Source organism: Drosophila takahashii, chromosome 4 (genome assembly GCF_030179915.1).
Source record: "Drosophila takahashii strain IR98-3 E-12201 chromosome 4, DtakHiC1v2, whole genome shotgun sequence".
Lineage (NCBI taxonomy): Eukaryota > Metazoa > Arthropoda > Insecta > Diptera > Drosophilidae > Drosophila > Drosophila takahashii.
The window spans coordinates 448228-467437 of record NC_091682.1 but is presented as its reverse complement, the minus strand read 5'-3'; the positions used below and the strand labels follow the sequence as shown (position 1 = coordinate 467437).

At 35.5% G+C, this 19210-nt stretch overlaps 1 protein-coding gene across 5 annotated transcripts in view; it reads left to right on the top strand.

Moving 5' to 3' along the window:
- Positions 1-19210, top strand: part of Ank (Ankyrin) — a 38944-nt gene that overhangs the window by 5761 nt on the left and 13973 nt on the right. For all 5 annotated transcript variants that reach the window (XM_044395425.2, XM_044395426.2, XM_044395427.2 and 2 more), the window contains exons 3-4: positions 4143-4250; positions 17636-18749. In XM_044395425.2, coding sequence (XP_044251360.1) covers positions 4143-4250; positions 17636-18749 — 1222 coding nt within the window. The remainder of the gene's footprint in view (positions 1-4142; positions 4251-17635; positions 18750-19210) is intronic.

The window sequence follows — 19210 nt, the reverse complement described above, 5'->3', positions numbered from 1 at the left end:
ACTAAATAAATACTAATACGAAAATATGAAGCTTAATTATAAGTACTTTTTGTCACTTTTGTTCATCTATAGTAGCCTGATATTTTCCTTGTTGAACTGAGACCCGTACACATACAATACATTAAAAATATCAGGCTACTATAGATGAAAACAAGTGACAAAAAGTACTTTAGTTAAGTCCATTGTAGCTAAAGAAGTAGAGGTCGCCCAACTTTGTGATTAGACAATCTTGAAGTTAAGGGGGGAGATTCATAAAAATGTCTTAGAAAACAAAAAAAAATCAATTTTTTTTATTATTTAAATCGGTAGTATAACTCTTTAAGAATGAGTCATAAAAGTTTCACGAAGAAATTCGAACTATCTTGGAACTTATACGAGGATGACGGCACACATCTTCCTTGTGCAGTAGATATATATCATTACTTTAAATGCGTTTTTCTCGAAACCATGTTTTTCTCAGCTGCGGATCGTGTATCTCAAAAAGTAATGCTTTGATCATCATGCTGCTTTTACGGAAATGTTTGTAATGAAATTGCCCACTGTCTGAACCTACTTTATGTAGAAATTTGTACGTTGAAGTATTTTTTGTACAGCAAAAACAACAAGAACAAGAAAAAAAGCTACCTTCGGCCAGCCGAAGCTTATATACTCTTGTAGATAAAGTAATGCTCACTCGGTGCAGTTCCAGGGATTCCAGATTCAGCGTTTATATTTTAATTTTGTTTATACATAAGTAGTCAAGAATGAAAACGCCTACTTCCTACAAAGTTACAATGAATTTTCTTATATTTGTTTGAATATTCCTATGGGAGCCTTAAGATATAGTGGTCCGATCCGGCTCGCTTTGACATAGGTACTACCTGCAATAGAAAGAAGACTTTCAGGAAAGTTTCATTGCGATGGCTTTAAAACTGAGAGACTAGTTCGCATAGAAACGGACAGACGGACATGGCTAGATAGACTCGGCTATTGGTGCTGATCCAGAATATATATACTTTATGTGGTCGGAAACGTCTCCTTCACTGCGTTGCAAACATCTGACTGAAATTATAATACCCTCTACAAGGGTATAAAAATAAGAATGTATGTTAGGTTCAGACAGTTTCTACATTATTTCTCAACAAAATAAATTTGGTTTCACAAAAATCGGATCCACACAGCGATTATATAAGAACTATGTAATCAACATGCCAAGTTGCAAACTTCCAGCACAAACCCTTATTGTTTAAAAAAAATCATGAAAAACTTGACAAATTTGCAGTTCTATATGTATCTCCCCCCTTAAAGGTTCAAGGTACCTTTTCTGCTAAATTGTGGCTCTGGGCTACGAAGGGTTTGGGCACTGTTTGTGAATCGTCCCTATGAAGAAAATAAGAAAAACCATTTTAAAAATTCCAAAACAATTCACAAAAACCTGATAAGTGTCATAAAAATTAAGGACATAAGGTGTCTTTAGATCAAAAATGCATTGTAGAAGACATATTTTTATTTAATTTTTAAACGCTGTTCACAAATGAAGACTTAAACTTTGCTGTGACTTTAAAGTTTTGAATGCGCCCACCTCCTCGTGGGGTGACATATCCCAAAAGACGAAGAAAATTTGTGATTTTCTTAAATTAAAGATACCGCAAATACGAGAGCTGATGGACTATAGGCGTAGTGGCAACTTATGCTTAGAAAAGCCTCATTTATCGAAATAAAATGGTGGCAGGCCTGGACATCGACCCATGTACATTTTGTCGGCCTGTGTTATTATTGTATTGATTATTCCTATGGGAGCCATAAGACCTTATAATGCCCTCTGCAAGAGTATAATAACACAGGAACGCAAAACTGAACTTTGTGAAATTTTCGCGAACCATTTCTAGTTTTCCATGTCCTATCACCTCCAGGTTCCGTGTTATAGCTAAGAATACAAAAAACCTATCTTTTCTGACATTTCTAATTATGTGGCCTATATAATTGGACTTACCTTAATTATTTTTGCTGAAATCAACTCTCAATACATAACGGCATTCCTAAAAAATAGTCCCCATTGTGAACCATTGCCCAAGTCTTTGGAATTCAACGCCAAAGTTGAAAATCCCAAAATGTTCACGATTTCTCTGATGAAAAAGAAATTCTGAAAATAAATCTTAAATGAAACTATTTTTAATTACACTGTGCAGCATTTTTAATGCTTTTTAAATTTACCCCGGTGGATGCTATATTTTTGGATTCGTTACGAATTCCCAAGTTAAACTACGTTTTCCAAAAAGTTCCCCGACGCAATGATTCTTAGCAAAAGGACCTCAAGTTTCGAAAAATGCTGAAATTGGCCAACTTTCCTGAGCTCTCAGACGCAAACGGATTCATGGTTTGATTCGATGTTAAAGTTTTTTAAAAGATACACTCTTTATCTTTCAAATAATTCTTAATTAAAATAATAAATAATTTAAAATAATTTTAGGATTTTTTTTAAAAGAAGAAACAAATTCTAGAAAACACTTTCAAAAAACTTAAAAACATACACCTGCAGTCAAAATAGTAATAGTAATGTTGCCGTCCTGTGTTTTCAAAAGTTTGTTGTAACTTTTGTTATCCAATTAGTCTATAGTACAATTATAATCAATACAATATTACCAGGAGAAATTTTTGGCTGTGTACCAGAGAGCTGCAACGTGTAGGTTCCATTTGATATTAGTTCTAAAACGCTTTCAAAATCTATTACTTGTTGTCCTTTTGTGGAAATATAAAAATATGTTGTGCAAAATATAAAGCAATAACACGAACTGCACGGTCATACCGATAGGCGCAAAGCACGATCACACCAATCGATTGCACAAAATATTCGATCACAAACGGGTAAAATCTTCAAGCCGAACGTTCACACACGATCAGATCACACACTTGAACGATCGCATTCGCTCACCGCTCATTTCATTTCGCTCACCCGAAGCGATTAATCAAAACGGATACGAGTAAATGATCGGGTGTACCCGAAAATGATTGACTCGTTGCAGCTCTCTGCTGTGTACCTGTGTAATATATTTTAAAATCTTTTGTTCAAGCATTATCTTTAAAGGTTCTGCATGTGTGTGTAAAAAACATCAACTTAGAAAAGTGTAAAAAAAAATAACGACCACCAATGAGCTCCAAATTGGTCAATTTATGTAAATCCGCCATGATTTCTATTTTGTGAGTTTTTTTTTTAAATCAATGGTAAAATTTTTTGATTTTTATTATAAAACTCCTTATTGATGAGTAGAAAATTTATGCCTATCGAAATGTAGAAAACATTATGCGCAATCAAAATTTTATATATCCATCTCCCTCGCACTCCCTTTAGCTGAGTAACGGGTATTAGATAGTCGGGACACCCACCCGACTATAGCGTTCTCTCTTGTTTTATAGTTGATCTAAAATGGAAAATGGGTATTTTAGTAGAACTTTTTTGTAGAGGCAGGATAACAAATTATTTTATCGATCTCATAAATTTCGATTGAGTTCCAAGTTCTTGCGAGTTCCTCAGGTCGAATAATCCGCGAATTCTTTACGTCGAACGATTTGGGTATTCTTCGTTTCAAACAATCCGCGAATTCTTTATGTCGAATGATTCTTCAGGTTAAATATTCCGCGAATTCTTCAATTCAAATTTTCTTAATTATCACCATTATATTTTGCCGTTAAGCTATTAGATCCGTAAAAAACTTTTTATCCTGATATATCAAAAAAGTTTTAAAAAAAGCCGCATTTTTCACCTTAAATCCATTTTTATAGTAGCTTTTTGTAAAAACAACAACTTTTAAGTATAGTTATTGAAACTACATGGCGAAACAAACAAATACCAATTTAATCCATATTAAAAAACGCAGTGGACGCAAACGTGTTTTGAACTTTATTTTGAGACGGTTGGTTTTGTGCATTGATGTACGTAAGAACTATAACGGATTTCGGTTAAAAATATTTTCTGCGACACCTCCGTATGTAGTGCCCTAAAAGGTTTTATATTTTTGCCGTTGAGAAATTACTTCATTAATTAGTTCATTATATAACGATGATAGGTCCTTTCATGTCACAAAAGCATTTAATTTAAGATTCCTATTGCTTCTTTAATAATTATTATTAAAATAAATAACTAAAATCTTTTGATTTTTTTACAGAACGACGCAACGATATCATTCTTACGTGCTGCACGCAGCGGAGACATCAAAAAAGTGGTTGATTTTCTAGAAAGTGGAGAAATATCAGATATTAATAGTTGCAATGCGGTAAGAATTAAATATTATTAAGAAACAAAATGTTAATTAAGTATAAAAATGGTTTTAAATTCTTAAGAATTATATATCTATATCAATATTTGTCTTGATTAAAAAACGGTCAGTAGCAAATTCCACCCAGAACGGATTGACCTAAAAATCTAGAAAAATCACAGTAATTACTAAAATAATTAGGAGCCGCGTAAGGGGTACTTTTTAGAACAAAAAACGACCCCAAAGTGCCCCAAAATTCGAGTTGTTTTTTTTTTAAATTCTTTCTTTTGCCATTTCTCTGTTATAAATGTTGTTAAAATGGTTTAAAAATGTGATGTTTATAATCTTATGGCATACCCGCACATAACTGCATTTAAATTTCTTGGAGATTCAGCATCCTTAACCAAGTCCCCAATATTTTCAAATTTGGCTAACCTTATGTGACGTCACGCGTCCCCATATGTTTGTATGTATGTTCTGCTGGTGCATGTATGTATGTACATACAGCTGTGAAAAAAATAATAGCACCACTTACCCAAAAAAAATTTAACTAGTCATCCTACTCACATTTTTTAACTTTTTTAACTTTTCAAAACGGGTTTTAAATAGTAAGACTAAACATAATTTGAATATGAAAAAAAATGTTAGCTTTATAAATGGTTTCTGGACTTATTTAAGAAAATCTATGCAAAACTGGAAAAACGTACGAAAAAAATAATAGCACCACTTCTCTAAAAATAGAATAAAAGGTAGAAAAATGACAAATGGGTAACTTAATCTTTAGTTGGCGGTAGCTAACAAGTAAATCTAAGTTTAAAGTGTAAATATCTTTTGCGATTTTTGGATATAATGACTTACTATCGATTAAACAAGTCAGGACCCTAACTATAAAGGAATTGGGGCCCAAAAGTCATGATATATTTTCAAATTTTGTTCGGAAATGATTTAAGACGTTTTAGATTAACTGTATAAACTGTCTTTAAAAAAAAAACTCGACGATTTTTGGTTGTGTTATGGTCAAGCGAGTACACAAGTCACTGTATATTGCTGACTGAGTACTTTCGAACTCTTTCTTTGCTATCCTGACCGTGATCCTGGCCGGATTTTATTGGTCAAAGATTCATTTAAGAAGTATTTTGTATTCAGTTTAAGCTACGAATTACTACAGTATTATTATTTACATCATAGGATAATTTATGAACGATGTATTCATCCGTATTGATCTTACTTCAAGAAGGAAAAACAAGCCTATGTTAATACTAGCTCCATGCTCAATAAATGGATGTTTTGGTACCATGTTCTTGGTCAATTTAGGTGTTTAGAAGACACATGACTTATAAAAAGGATTTCTTCTTACCCAATTTAACTTTGCCTTCACACATTCTCATAAGTTTGCGGGCATTCATTTGTAAGTTTTTTTTGACGAGCCCTATGCCCTGGTAAATGTGTTTCCCATTTCGGATAGGATTTTTTTTTTAAGTGCATGTTTTATAAATTTGTTTATTGAATCATTATCCAACTATTAAAATATTCGCTATTATTTTAAGCACGTGTTTTAGTTTAGCTTTGGCCCTGATAAGATTCTTTGTGCTTTGTGATATAACATTTTGGAAGGAAAAATGGGCCAGGACTCGGTTTTTCTGTGTTATTCTTCAAAGTTTATGCCATTCTTAATGAAGGTGATCCAAAACCTAACCAATCCAACCGGTTTTCATGACCGTTTTCCATCCAATATGTTTCTTTTTTGAATATTTTTCTTTTCCGACTTGGAAAATTTTCCACATGTCCTTGTATTGCCAAATGGTAATCAATTTGATGTCTGGATATCAGGGGAAGTTAGTTTTAGTCAAATCTCATAAAATATATCCTTTATACACAAGAATATTAGCGCATCGTAACGTTTTATTTAAAGAAAACGGAAGTGGTGCTATTATTTTTTTCGGCCTTTTTTTGACTTTTTTTCTTAAAATCTGAAAAAATTATATGTAGACAATATTTTCGATATCCGTATCAATTTTTTCAAATAGGTGGAATACTAATCAAGATAATAAAAAACACTTCTTATATAAAAATCCCCGCTTTCCACATATTTCTTTAATATTAAGAACCTGTGACGAAGTGGTGCTATTATTTTTTTCGCAACTGTATGTATGTCCTGCTGTCGCAATTTAAGTGTGACCGCGCAAGGGGAAAATGAAAATACCACAGCCAAAAAAAATCGATTATATCGCAAATCTTTTCTTTTGCGCCTTTTTCTTAAGTAATCGTTAAATTTTAAAATATCGGTAGACCTTACAGAGATCCCATTAAGCTGAATTTTACAGTCGAAATTTTCCTTAAAATTGCTTCTGTTTTTTTAAATGCAAAAGACCCATCAGCAAACTATTTATTAGTTTTCAAATGTTGAGTTATCGACAAACTTTGGATTTGTAAAAAACAAACAATGATTTGCTCTGCTATGTACACACACACGCACAAAATAAATATATCAAAAAAATGCGTATTTTACACACACAGCCATTAGATACATATGTATATGCGTGTGTTCGTTTGTGTGTGTGCATTGCAGCTGACTAAGGAATTGAGATTCGCTCAAATTCAAACTCAAGATAATACTGATATCCCTTTGCTAAAAGAATATTTAATTTACATTTCCACAACATACTTACATAAGACATTTTGAAACCGATTTTTGTGAACTAAAATTCAAATCGCATTTATAATATTAAAATAACATTAAATATTCAAACCAATTGATTCTCTTGCTCTTTATTACACGTGCTCATATTGTTTAAAATTCAAATGTTTAAACAATTTGATTGACGGCTTCCCCGCCCACCTGCCTTCCCTATTATTAATATATGTAATTCTAATCAAGGTGAAAAATTAATGTGAAAACAAAAATACTGAAACAAAATATCAATGGTAAAATGCAGTAATTTGAAATTGCCTTTTTTGATGTCTTTCCTTAAATAAGTCAAATACATAAAGCAAAACATTGCTCCCGCATATTTGTTTCCCTTATAATAGTTGTCTACTGTGGATACCTTCCAAAAACCCCCCGGTAGCAAATTCGTCAAGAGTATTTGGTTTGTACTTACCCAAGTGCATAAAATTAGCTTTGCTACATTCTTAGGTAACTAAATAATTATCAAGAATTAACATCTTTACAAAGAGTAAACATAACTCGGTTTAAATAGTTTAAAAATTGCATCTTTAAACATCTTTAAAAAACAAAAAATAGAAATAGAAAATGTAGAACGAGGTAGCAAGGCCAATATCAACAGGATTTGTTTTAAGGGACCGATGAAATAAAATTAAGCCTTAAATAATCCTATCTCTGGCATTAATTTTTTTAAAATAAGAATTGTAGACATTAATTTTTTTTGTAACTGTCGAAGGATAAACATCCCATCACATTTTGAAGCGGTTGTTACATTTCAAGGCGAACTTAAATTAAAAATATTCCCTTAAACTTTTTAAATCTTAGTCAAAATTATTATATTGGTTGTTGGAGAGCTATGTAAAACTTTTAGGAATTTTTTTTAAGAATACAAGTTTTTTTTCCAGAGCTAAACGCTAATCGATTTGGAATTGAATTACAAATTTAACGCGCCGTGATAATTTTGGCAGTTTTTTGCTTTGTTTTCGATAAAGTACTGCTTTGAAATTCATATTTTTGCACTCTAAATTCATACAAAAAAACGCATAAATTTAGCTGGGTAAGAGCGAGACAGCAATAGTCAAAACTCTCTGAAATTAAAAAAGAGTTTAATATTTTTAACATGTAAATTTAATCAAATTCGTATCCTATCTATTTTTTTCATAAAGAATTTTTTTTTCAAATAATGTTTCTAGGCTTTAATGGCAATGGATTGGGAATTTAATTACATGCTCAACGCAGTATGACATTCTATATTTAAATAATATGCTTTAGACAAAATACTAATGTTTTGAATGAAATTAGTGTAAGGATTTGTGTCGAAAAAGGAATCTGTTTGTTTCTGTTTTGTCCATCTGTTAACTTATGCAAACAATCCATAATAATTTTAAAAAGATTTAAAAAGACACATGTTTTTTTAAGTAGTTTTCAAAGGACAAAGTATTTTTGTTTTTGCGGATATCAAGGGAAAAAGTTCTTTTCTCGGTTTATAGAATAAAAATTAGGAATTTTTTTAATTTAAAATAAGTACCAAAGATAGAGCAATGCTTAATTTTCAATTTTAATTTCCGCAGGCGAAGCTGCGGGCTACAGACCCTGCTAGTTTATTATACCCGTAAAACTTTTGTTTTTTTTTAAGATAACACAGGTCAACAAAATATGTTAATATATACGTATATAAGCATATCTGCATACTTAGTTTTCGCGTTGAAAAAAATAGCAACATTTAATGTTTTGATTTAAGATATCTTCGAGGGTCTACGCTCAATTATAATAAAACCTTATAATAAAAACACATCGCAATTTGATTCAATCGAAGCCTATGAGCCATTGAAGTAATTTGTTCACCTCTCTTCCCAAACAACTTGATGCGGTGAACAGGCTTAAAAAAATACAAAAAAAAATATGTGCCCTAAAATATTTTACAGGCATCTAGATGCGTCTTTCACCGAATAACCCGCGAATTCTTCACGTCGAATGATTCGGTTATTCTTAAGGTCAAATAATGTGCGAATTCTTCACGTACATGGATTCTTAAGGTCGAATAATCCGCGACGAATGGTGAAAATAGACACAACTGAAATTTTGACGTCAATGAAATAATACTATAAACAACTTTTTATCCTGCCTTTACAAAAATAGAAATATATTTTTTTCTGTGATTAACAGGTTAGAGATATTTATTAGAGCCCTGCATTTAGTAGTAGTAGGTCAGGTTTTTTTTAATAAAGCGTGTTTTTTTTAGAGGTATATAACTATAAGTTGGCATCACTGTTAATGGCGACCAAGTTTAACAGCTGTCAAGTAATTTATTCTCAGTTTGGTTTGGCAATTCATCATGAATAGACTCACGCCTGAACAACGCTTGCAAATAGTGCAATTTTATTTCAAAAACGATGATGGCCAGAACGTTACAGTCAATGGTGATCGGTATAGAGCCATGATTACTAACTTTTTCATTCCTGAATTGAACAGCCATGATGTCCAGGAGCTCTGGTTCCAACAAGACGGCGCAACATGTCGTGACAGTTCAGGTTTAAGGTTACCCAAAAAAAATTTTTTAAGACGATTATCACAATTTTTACAGCTCATCGACCCATTGCGAATTCTTAAAGTCAAGATGGTGGTAATACTATACATTAGCGGGCTCACCCCCGAAATTCGCGAAAAAATTATCCTCAATGGACCGCGATTTCTTAAGAATTTACGTGCAAAAAGAATTCGGCGGTCGGCCAGGGTTCCCTTGTAATTGAATTTCAAAGTTCCCGGGTTTGCTATAAAAAAGAAGTATGCTTTTCTAACGTTACTATAAAAATCATATATGTATATATGTACCCTTTTCCTTTTTTGTCAAAATAAGACTAATTTAAAATTTCAAACATCTGAGTAATTGGTATTATAGGGAACTAGTCCTCACAACCGCGTAAAAATGATCCTCGATGGACAGCGAGTTCTTAAGAACTCTCATAACCATGGATGAGCACATGTGTATTTTTCTACCCGTTACTCGTAGAGTAAAAGGGTATATTGTATTCGTGCAAAAGTATGTAACAGCTAGAAGGAAGCGTTTCCGACCCCATAAAGTATATATATTCTTGATCAGGATCACTAGCCGAGTCGATCTAGCCATGTCCGTCTGTCTGTCTGTCTGTCTGTCTGTCTGTCTGTATGAACGCTGAGATCTCGGAAACTATAAAAGCTAGAAGATTGGCATTTTGCATGAATATTCTAGGAGGTCCTACGCAGCGCAAGTTTGTTTCAAAAAGGTGCCACGCCCCCTCTAACGCCCACAAGCCCCCTTTAACGCCCACAGTTTTGAAGCTATTATGAAAATAGTAACTGATATGTATTCGCTTCGTCAATACCTATCGATTGGCCAAGTAAAAAATTGCCACGCCCACTCTAACGCCCACAAACCCAATAAACGCTTAAACCTGGCCAGCGCCTACATTTCCGCCTTTCATGACCAGTAGTACCAATATCTGGCGGTAGATGGCGCAATACAATATACACTAGCGCCATCTAGGAAATGGCATTGGAAAAAATCTGCGTTTTTTTCTGTGGTCAGTCTAATTCACATTATGTTAATGCAAATTTTAAATTATTTGAAATGGGGCGCGCATTTTGTCTCTTTTTGCTCGTATACGTTTTTCACAAGTGCATTTACCTGCGCTAGAGAGAGACGGAAGATGTGCTAGGCAGAATTGAAAGTTCTAGAAAGCCTCTTCTAGAAAGAAAGTAAAAATCGAGCGGCGAAAAACATATAAGAAGGCATATTTCTATTAAGTTGTTTAGCTGAGTAACGGGTATCTAATAGTCGAGGCACTCGACTATAGCGTTCTCTCTTGTTATTATGATAATCAGAAGAAATCGCGGTCCAAGGATGATTATATATTTTAACCTTTCTTTTAGTCTTTTCCACCCAAAACTAAACTTAAAGATTGAATTTGTATTTTCTGAGCGACACACCAACCCTAATTCAACCAACCTAATTCAACACCAATCCTAAATCGCGCGATTTTTTCTTAAATTGTTTTGGCCTGCGGCGCAGTCTTTTTTTAAATTTCTTTTTTAAACGCACTTCTTTCAAATACTTCTTATTCGGGAATACTTCAGAGAGATATCTAGGCCATAAAAGGTTATTAAAGAAAAAACCTGGAACTTTACCTCAATGGTGGTGCGGAAAAGTGTTCATTAAAACTTTTAATTTAAAAAAATTCTACATTTTTTTATAGGAACTCATTTAAACAATTAAATAATTTTATAGGAACTCATTTAAACAATATATTAATTTTATAGGAACTCATTAAAACTTAATTACTTTGATTGAAAAACAGCACCCTTGTTTTTTATAGCAAACCCGGGAACTTTGAAATTCAATTACAAGAGAACCATGGCCGACCGCCAAATTCTTTTTGCACGTAAATTCTTAAGAAATCGCGGTCCATCGAGGATAATTTTTTCGCGAATTTCGGGGGTGAGCCCGCTAATGTATAGTATTACCAAGATGGTTATTTGTGTATAATATTTAAAATTAAAGAATCTTTCTTTTGATATGCATAACAAATATTTATTGAAGAGTGTTATGTGAAACTCAATTCACTTTCACCCATGAAAAAAAAAAAAATAAAAATTAACAAAAAGTGAATAAAAAGATTGGTTACAAAAGTTTAGCAGTGTTGCAGTCTAGGCGTCTAAGTCTGGAATGAGTTTCCCACAAGCGTGCCGTCCAAGTATCCAATTGTCAGATGGGTGCAATCTTTTTAGTCTTCTTCTGTTCATAGGTCTGGAAAGTGTGAGGGCAAGTCTGTTTGTGTGGGAGATGAGTCTTGATCTGTAGCGAGTGGCAGAATTGGTGATAGATTTACAAACAGGATTAATTTTGAGACAGCATTGACGGAAAAGTAGTTAAAGCTTTGCCAGTAGCAGCTATTTCGTTCCTTACGCGTATCTTTAATGCTATGATTGTTCTTTCATATTATCCGGAGCAGTGGAAGCATGCGAATGTTGTTATGATCCCCAAGAAAGGCGTCTCTCCCCGCTGTGCAGATTCTTTTCGGCCTATAAGCCTATTGCCAACCTTCTCTAAGATTTTTGAGCGAATCTTACTAAAAAGGCTTTTTAGTGTTCATGTGTTTCAGAATGCAATTCCAAATCATCAGTTTGGTTTCAGGAGTCTGCATAACGCTGCTGAGCAAATGCATCGGGTTGTCAACCATATCCTTAAAGCATTTGAGGCGAAAAAGTATTGTTGCGCAGTATTCCTAGATGTCAAGCAAGCCTTCGATCGAGTCTGGCACTGTGGCTTGCTCTATAAGCTGAAACCCATTCTTCCCCTGACATACTTTGATCTCCTTCGCTCATTTCTAATTGGTAGAACCTTCCAGGTGGATGTTCGAGGATCCAAATCTGCCTCAAGGCCTATTCTTGCTGGAGTCCCTCAAGGAAGTGTGCTGGGTCCTGTCTTGTATACAATATTCACCTCGGACCTTCCGTCGCCCAGAGGCAGGAATGTTTTAACAGCTACCTATGCAGATGACACAGCATTTCTGGCGACAAGTGCTCTGCGAAGAGAGGCGACAGATATGGTGCAGGACATGCTAAATGAATTTGAGGCCTGGGCGTCGAGGTGGAACATCGCAGTTAATCCTGCCAAGTCTCAGCATGCCACCTTTTCATTGAACAGGCTGAACACTTATCGCCTAACCTTAGACGGGACTCCAATAAAGCACTCGGACACGGTTAAGTACCTTGGGCTCACTCTGGACAGGCGGCTTACCTGGAAGCAGCACATTGTGGCAACCTGCGCTTCAGTAAGGCAAAAAGCGGGGAAAATGAGATGGCTTCTTCGTCCGGGCAGTGGACTATCGATCACGGCGAAAACCCGGCTCTTCAAAGCAACCTTGATGCCTAGTTTACATTGGGGTATACACTTCTGGGGCACTGCCTGTAACACTTCTATAAAAAGAGTTGAATCCTGCCAATCCAAAATTTTAAGACATATGATAAACGCCCCATATTATACAAGAAAATTAAAGAATACGATATATCGACATTTGTTTCCACTTCTTCCGCCCATGCGAATTCTTGTGGTCTTTAAATATTACAGATGTATGATCCACAAAAACATATTCTCTTGCTCTAAAGAATTCGCGGTTTTTGAAAAATCAATATAGAACATATTATTAGGTTTCTTGGTAATAGTCTAGAAGAGGGGCCTGTGCCCCAAAAACCGCGAAAAAATTACCCTCGATGGACCGCGATTTCTTAGGAATTTACGTGCAGAAGATTATCGGCGGAAATGCATGGTTCTCTTGTAATTGCATTTCGAAGTGGCGTGTTTTGCTATAAAAACAAAGTAGCATTTTCTAGGATTTTGAGGCGTTGTGTGACATTTTGCTATAAAAAACATATGGGTTTTCCGTTTGTTGTCAAAATAATGGGCGTTCGAACAAATTGGACAAAAATGTTAAATTGTTTTTATAGCAGGACCCCACAACAGCGAATTAAATATCCTCGGTGGGCAGTGATTCCTTAAGAACTGGAGTGACCATGGATGACCAAGACATACATAACCTTTAGGTGAATCTGAAGAAATCGCGGTCCAAGGAGGATTAAATATTTTAACCTTTTTCACGGTCTCAGCCGTTATAAAACCTTTAATTTTTATATTTGCACGCATTTTATTATCCTAATCGCAATACAATTACTTAAGAAAATGTAAAGAAGTGTTATGCGCCGCAGGCAAAAAATTTTTTTTGCTTGCGGCGCATTTACTGCATTCCTTGAACCACGATTTCTACAACTTTTCTTTTATAATAAATAAGACACGCATATGTAGGTCATCCATACTCATTCGAGTTCTTTAGGAATCACTGTCCACCGAGGATAGTTAATTCTTAAGATTCATTTTGAAAATGTATATGTTGGTCATCCATGGTCGCTCAAGCTCTTAAGGAATCACAGTCCATCACAGTCCATCACAGTCCCACTTGACTTGGGTCATTTGGGTTTTGGGTATTTGGGTTTGGGTAAAAATTGACTCATTTACCCAAATACCCAAACCCAAACGACCCAAGTCAAGTGGGTTTCAAGTAGGTCGGTTGGATTTAAGGTTTGACAAACAAATCAGGTTACTTGTGCAGAGCTCTAATATTTACACCCGTTAGTCGTAGAGTAAAAGGGTATTTTGTATTCGTGCAAAAGTATGTAACAGGAAGAAGAAAGCGTTTCCGACCCTGTAAAGTATAAATGTTCTTGATCAGGATCACCAGCCGAGTCGATCTAGCCATGTCTGTATGTCCGTCTGTCCGACACATATTCTTGGGCTTCCTACGCAGCGCAAGTTTATTTCAGCCGAGCGCCACGACCCCTCTAACGCCCACAATCGCCCACTAAAGATTTTGAAATGTGTCTGGCGGCCACACCTTTAAAATTTCCGAGAAGTATAAATGCAATTTTGTTGTGTGTATTTAGACTTATCGAAATGTAGAAGACATTTTTCAAATCGGACCATTCATTAAAAAGTTATGCGCAATCGAAATTTGATATATCCATCTCCTTCGCACTCCCTTTAGCTGAGTGACGGGTATTAGATAGTCGGGACATTCACCCGACTATAGCGTTCTCTCTTGTTTTGACTTCATGTTTATATATTTAGGGCCGTTTTCTCGTCCGTCCTGCAAAGTAAAATTTAGCTAATGGAAGGAAAAATTTATTTCGGTTGCAAATCGGTTTTCGTTTTTCGTCCATCATTTAAAACTCCAAATAAAAGGCGCACTAATTTGAGACTAGGTGGCAGCCCCATAACAGAAGAGTTAACTAACTGTCAAAAATTAATCGAAAAACTATCGAAAAATACCATAAAGCTGTCATACTAACAGCTAATGATATAAACAAAATTTTAAAAGTTTCGCGGTAAAAATTAAACCTATGAACTGGAGAGCGTGCAATCTATGGCTCCAATGACTTTCGGAACTTGGCCATTGAAGATCTTCAATACGCAGGTACTTCATAAATTGTTTTGAAAAAGACGTTATAGCAAAAGAAACTTCCTAAACAATCGCCAACAGTTATAAGAAAACTGCCACTTGCGTAGAATCTAAGAGTTAGTAGAAAATTAACCCATGACTATATTGTCGTTTCCCTGCAATAATGGTTTTTGACTATATGGAATTAGTAAAATCAAATGAATGCACTTCCTTCTTTACTTTAGATTCAAAACGGTGCCACGCCTCCTCTAACGCCCACAATCGCTTATATACGATTTTAGAAATTTCAATATTTCGGAAAACTAAAAATGCAGTTTTATTGTGTTTATCAATACCTATCGAAATGTAGAAGAAATTTTTTAAATCGGACCATTCGTTAAAAAGTTACGGCGGATCAAAGTCCCTTTAGCTGAGTAACGTGTATCTGATAGTCGGGGCACCCGACTATAGCGTTCTCTCTTGTTATACCCGTTACTCGTAGAGTAAAAGGGTATATTAGATTCGTGCAAAAGTATGTAACAGCTAGAAGGAAGCGTTTCCGACCCCATAAAGTATATATATTCTTGATCAGGGGCACTAGCCGAGTCGATCTAGCCATGTCCGTCTGTCCGACTCTCCGTCTGTCCGTCTGTATGAACGCTGAGATCTCAGAAACTACAAAAGCTAGAAGGTTGAGATTTCCCACACATATTCTTTGGCTTCCTACGCAGCGCAAGTTTATTTTAGCCGAGCGCCACGCCCCCTCCAACGCCCACAATCGCCCACTAACGATTTTAAAATGGGTCCTGCGCCCACATCTTTAAAGATTTCCGAGAAGTATAAATGCAATTTTGTTGTGTATATTTATACCTATCGAAATGTAGAAGACATTTTTCAAATCGGACCATTCATTAAAAAGTTATACGCAATCAAAATTTATATATCTATCTCCCTCGCACTCCTTTTAGCTGAGTGACGGGTATTAGATAGTCGGGACACCAACCCGATTATAGCGTTCTCTCTTGTTTTTGTATAGGTTTGACCATCCAGAATGGTGGAAAAAAGACATGACCCCGGAGAATCATTAGTGTGTACAAATTTTTAACGAGCTATATGAGAAACACACATACATGCTCAAAAAACATTTTGCCGAGTATTTAGGACGAAAAGGGTCTCGATTGAACACAGACCCGACCGAGCAAACCAAATCGCTCATCGGTTGAGCTGGGAGCAACAAGCAAGTGAGACCTTTTTTTACGAGCTTCGACTAGAACCTTTTTTGAAAATGTGAGTCAAAGGGTCCTATGACTCCACTCATGCAGGGCTCTAATAGGGAACATAAGTTATCATGTCACCCTTAATTATTTTCAACTCGCAAGGAGTTTTAGCTGAATACCACGAAGATTGAAGACCAATAAAATATTTAGTAAGAGAAACGCGTTGGGCATGACATTTCGCTTCAGAAAATAATTATTTCAAAAAATCTCGCGAGCTACTAATGTCCAATAAAGTGTCCTGAACAGAATGAAACTACATTAAGGGGTTATATACCTTTTTTGAGCGAAAAAATTGAGGGAACTTTGGATTTTTTTTTTTGGTGTGTAGCAATTATTTTATGACAGTGAAGTTATTATTTATTGATAGTACATGTTTTTATCGAAACAACAAGCCTTTGTTCTTGAAAAAATATGAATAATTTACGAAGTTATGGCAATTCTTTCGGAACCCTTTTTTTTTATAGCGGCTTGCGGTGACCACGATGGAAGTCGAGCAGGTCAACTGATATCAAAAAACCAAAAATTTTTAGTTAGTATAGTATTTTTTCCAGTTCGTGAACGATTACTTTTAAAAATATTTCCTTTTATCTGCATACAGTAACAATTTTTCCAAAAAGTTGATTTTTCAAGTTCTAAAAATTTTATTAAAAAATTCTGATCTGCGAAATTAAAATTGACGCATAAAAACTGAATCGTTCACGAACTCGGCACAATCATTACGAATAATTTTAAAAAAAATTGAAGAAGATCGATCAAATAGTTCTTGCGCAATCGTGGTCACAGCGAAGGCACTTTTGGAAAAACACGACTTTGAGATAATCGCATTCAAAGTTTTACGTTGACGTTGCAACTATTGAAGTCGAGCGCGTCAAAACGCTGTTTTCCTATCGAACTATTATTCGGATCTGTATGAAAATTTGGGAAGATGTTCTCTAGAGGATATACTTTAAGATTCAGCAAAAAAAAATTTCGTTTTTTTGAAAAAAAAAAGGTATATAACCCCTTAACATATTTGACATTGACGTAAATAGGTTCGAAATTTCTTCAACTGATACCGCTTAAAGCTCAAATTTTAATGCAGCCCTCTGGTGTTCTAAGGAACCTTCAGTAAAATCGGCGCGGAATTTAAACGAACAGTTTGGCCGCTAAGGCCACAAACTATTCTGCCCCCTTTTACTAGTTTTGCCCCCTTCTCCCCTAAGTAAATTTTACAAATTATGGTAGTTTATTCGAATCTAAAATCATTTTTGGTCACAAAAGTTAATATCAGAACTTTTGTATGTAGAATGTGCGTGCGATCGTCATTAGTTTTTTACCTCGTCAAAAAGTGTTTTTGTTTGGTTAGATGATTAGTTTGCTAACTTACTTAATTTACTTATTCACTTTGTCACCGTATATTTGTATATTTGGAGCAAACTTGATAACATATTTTTAAAATTTATCATACAATTTTGGTTGGTTTTTTTTTACGTTTTCCATTATTTATAATTTTAGAACGGTCTAAATGCACTTCACTTAGCTGCAAAGGATGGATATGTGGATATATGCTGCGAGTTGCTGAGAAGAAACATCAAAGTGGATAATGCAACCAAAAAGGGAAACACAGCTTTGCATATTGCATCTTTGGCAGGGCAGCAAGAGGTTATCAATCAGCTTATTTTATCTAATGCCAATGTGAACGTGCAGTCTCTTAATGGTTTCACACCGCTCTACATGGCAGCCCAAGAAAACCACGACAACTGTTGTCGGATCCTTCTGGCAAATGGGGCAAACCCGTCATTATCTACAGACGATGGATTTACCCCACTTGCTGTTGCAATGCAACAGGGACACGACAAAATAGTAGCTGTCTTGCTTGAAACTGATGTTCGCGGTAAAGTTCGTCTCCCAGCACTTCATATTGCTGCCAAAAAGAACGATGTAAATGCAGCCAAACTATTACTTCAGCACGATCACAATGCCGACATTGTATCCAAATCTGGTTTCACCCCTTTGCATATAGCAGCGCATTATGGAAACGTGGACATCGCCAATTTGCTTTTAGATAGCAAAGCAGATGTTAACTATGTGGCCAAACATAATATCTCCCCTCTACACGTGGCATGTAAATGGGGAAAATTATCCGTATGTAATTTGTTACTATCTCGTGGAGCAAAAATAGATGCCGCGACACGTGATGGCCTGACCCCACTTCACTGTGCGTCACGCTCTGGTCATGTTGAGGTCATTGGTAACTTGTTGAGTCAAAAAGCTCCTATACTTACAAAAACCAAGAATGGCCTGTCCGCGCTGCACATGTCTGCTCAGGGAGAGCACGATGAGGCAGCACGTTTATTATTAGACAACAAGGCTCCAGTAGACGAAGTAACCGTCGATTATTTGACAGCTCTTCATGTGGCTGCGCACTGTGGGCATGTTAAAGTAGCTAAACTGTTACTTGATTACGATGCAAATCCGAATGCCCGTGCACTGAACGGTTTTACTCCACTTCATATCGCTTGCAAGAAAAATCGTATAAAGATAGTTGAACTGCTTATTAAGCACGGAGCAAACATTGGCGCAACCACGGAATCTGGTCTGACACCTTTACATGTTGCTAGTTTTATGGGTAAGTTTAAGTACAATTAAAACAAGAAAGGAAGTTAGCTTCGGCCAGCCGAAGTTTATATACCCTTGCAGGTTTTCCTACTTAAAATGTTGTTTTTACAATGTCAAAAATTAAAACGCCTACTTTCTACAATGTTTTTTCTATTTATTTTTTCATTATTCCTTTGGGAGCCATAAGATATGGTGGTCCGATCCGGCTCGTTCCGACTTATGTACTACCTGCAATAGAAAGAAGACTTTTGGGAAAGCTTCATCGCGATAGCTTTAAAACTGAGAGACTAGTTCGCGTAGAAACGGACAGACGGACATGGCTAGATCGACTCGTCTAGTGATGCTGATCAAGAATATATTTAGGGGTGTCACAGAAACCGTCGATGGATTTGGGGACGGTTGGTTTAGAAACCAACCGACCAAAACCGTTGGTGTCACAGGAATTCGAAAGATTTCCTTTTTTCGGAAAGT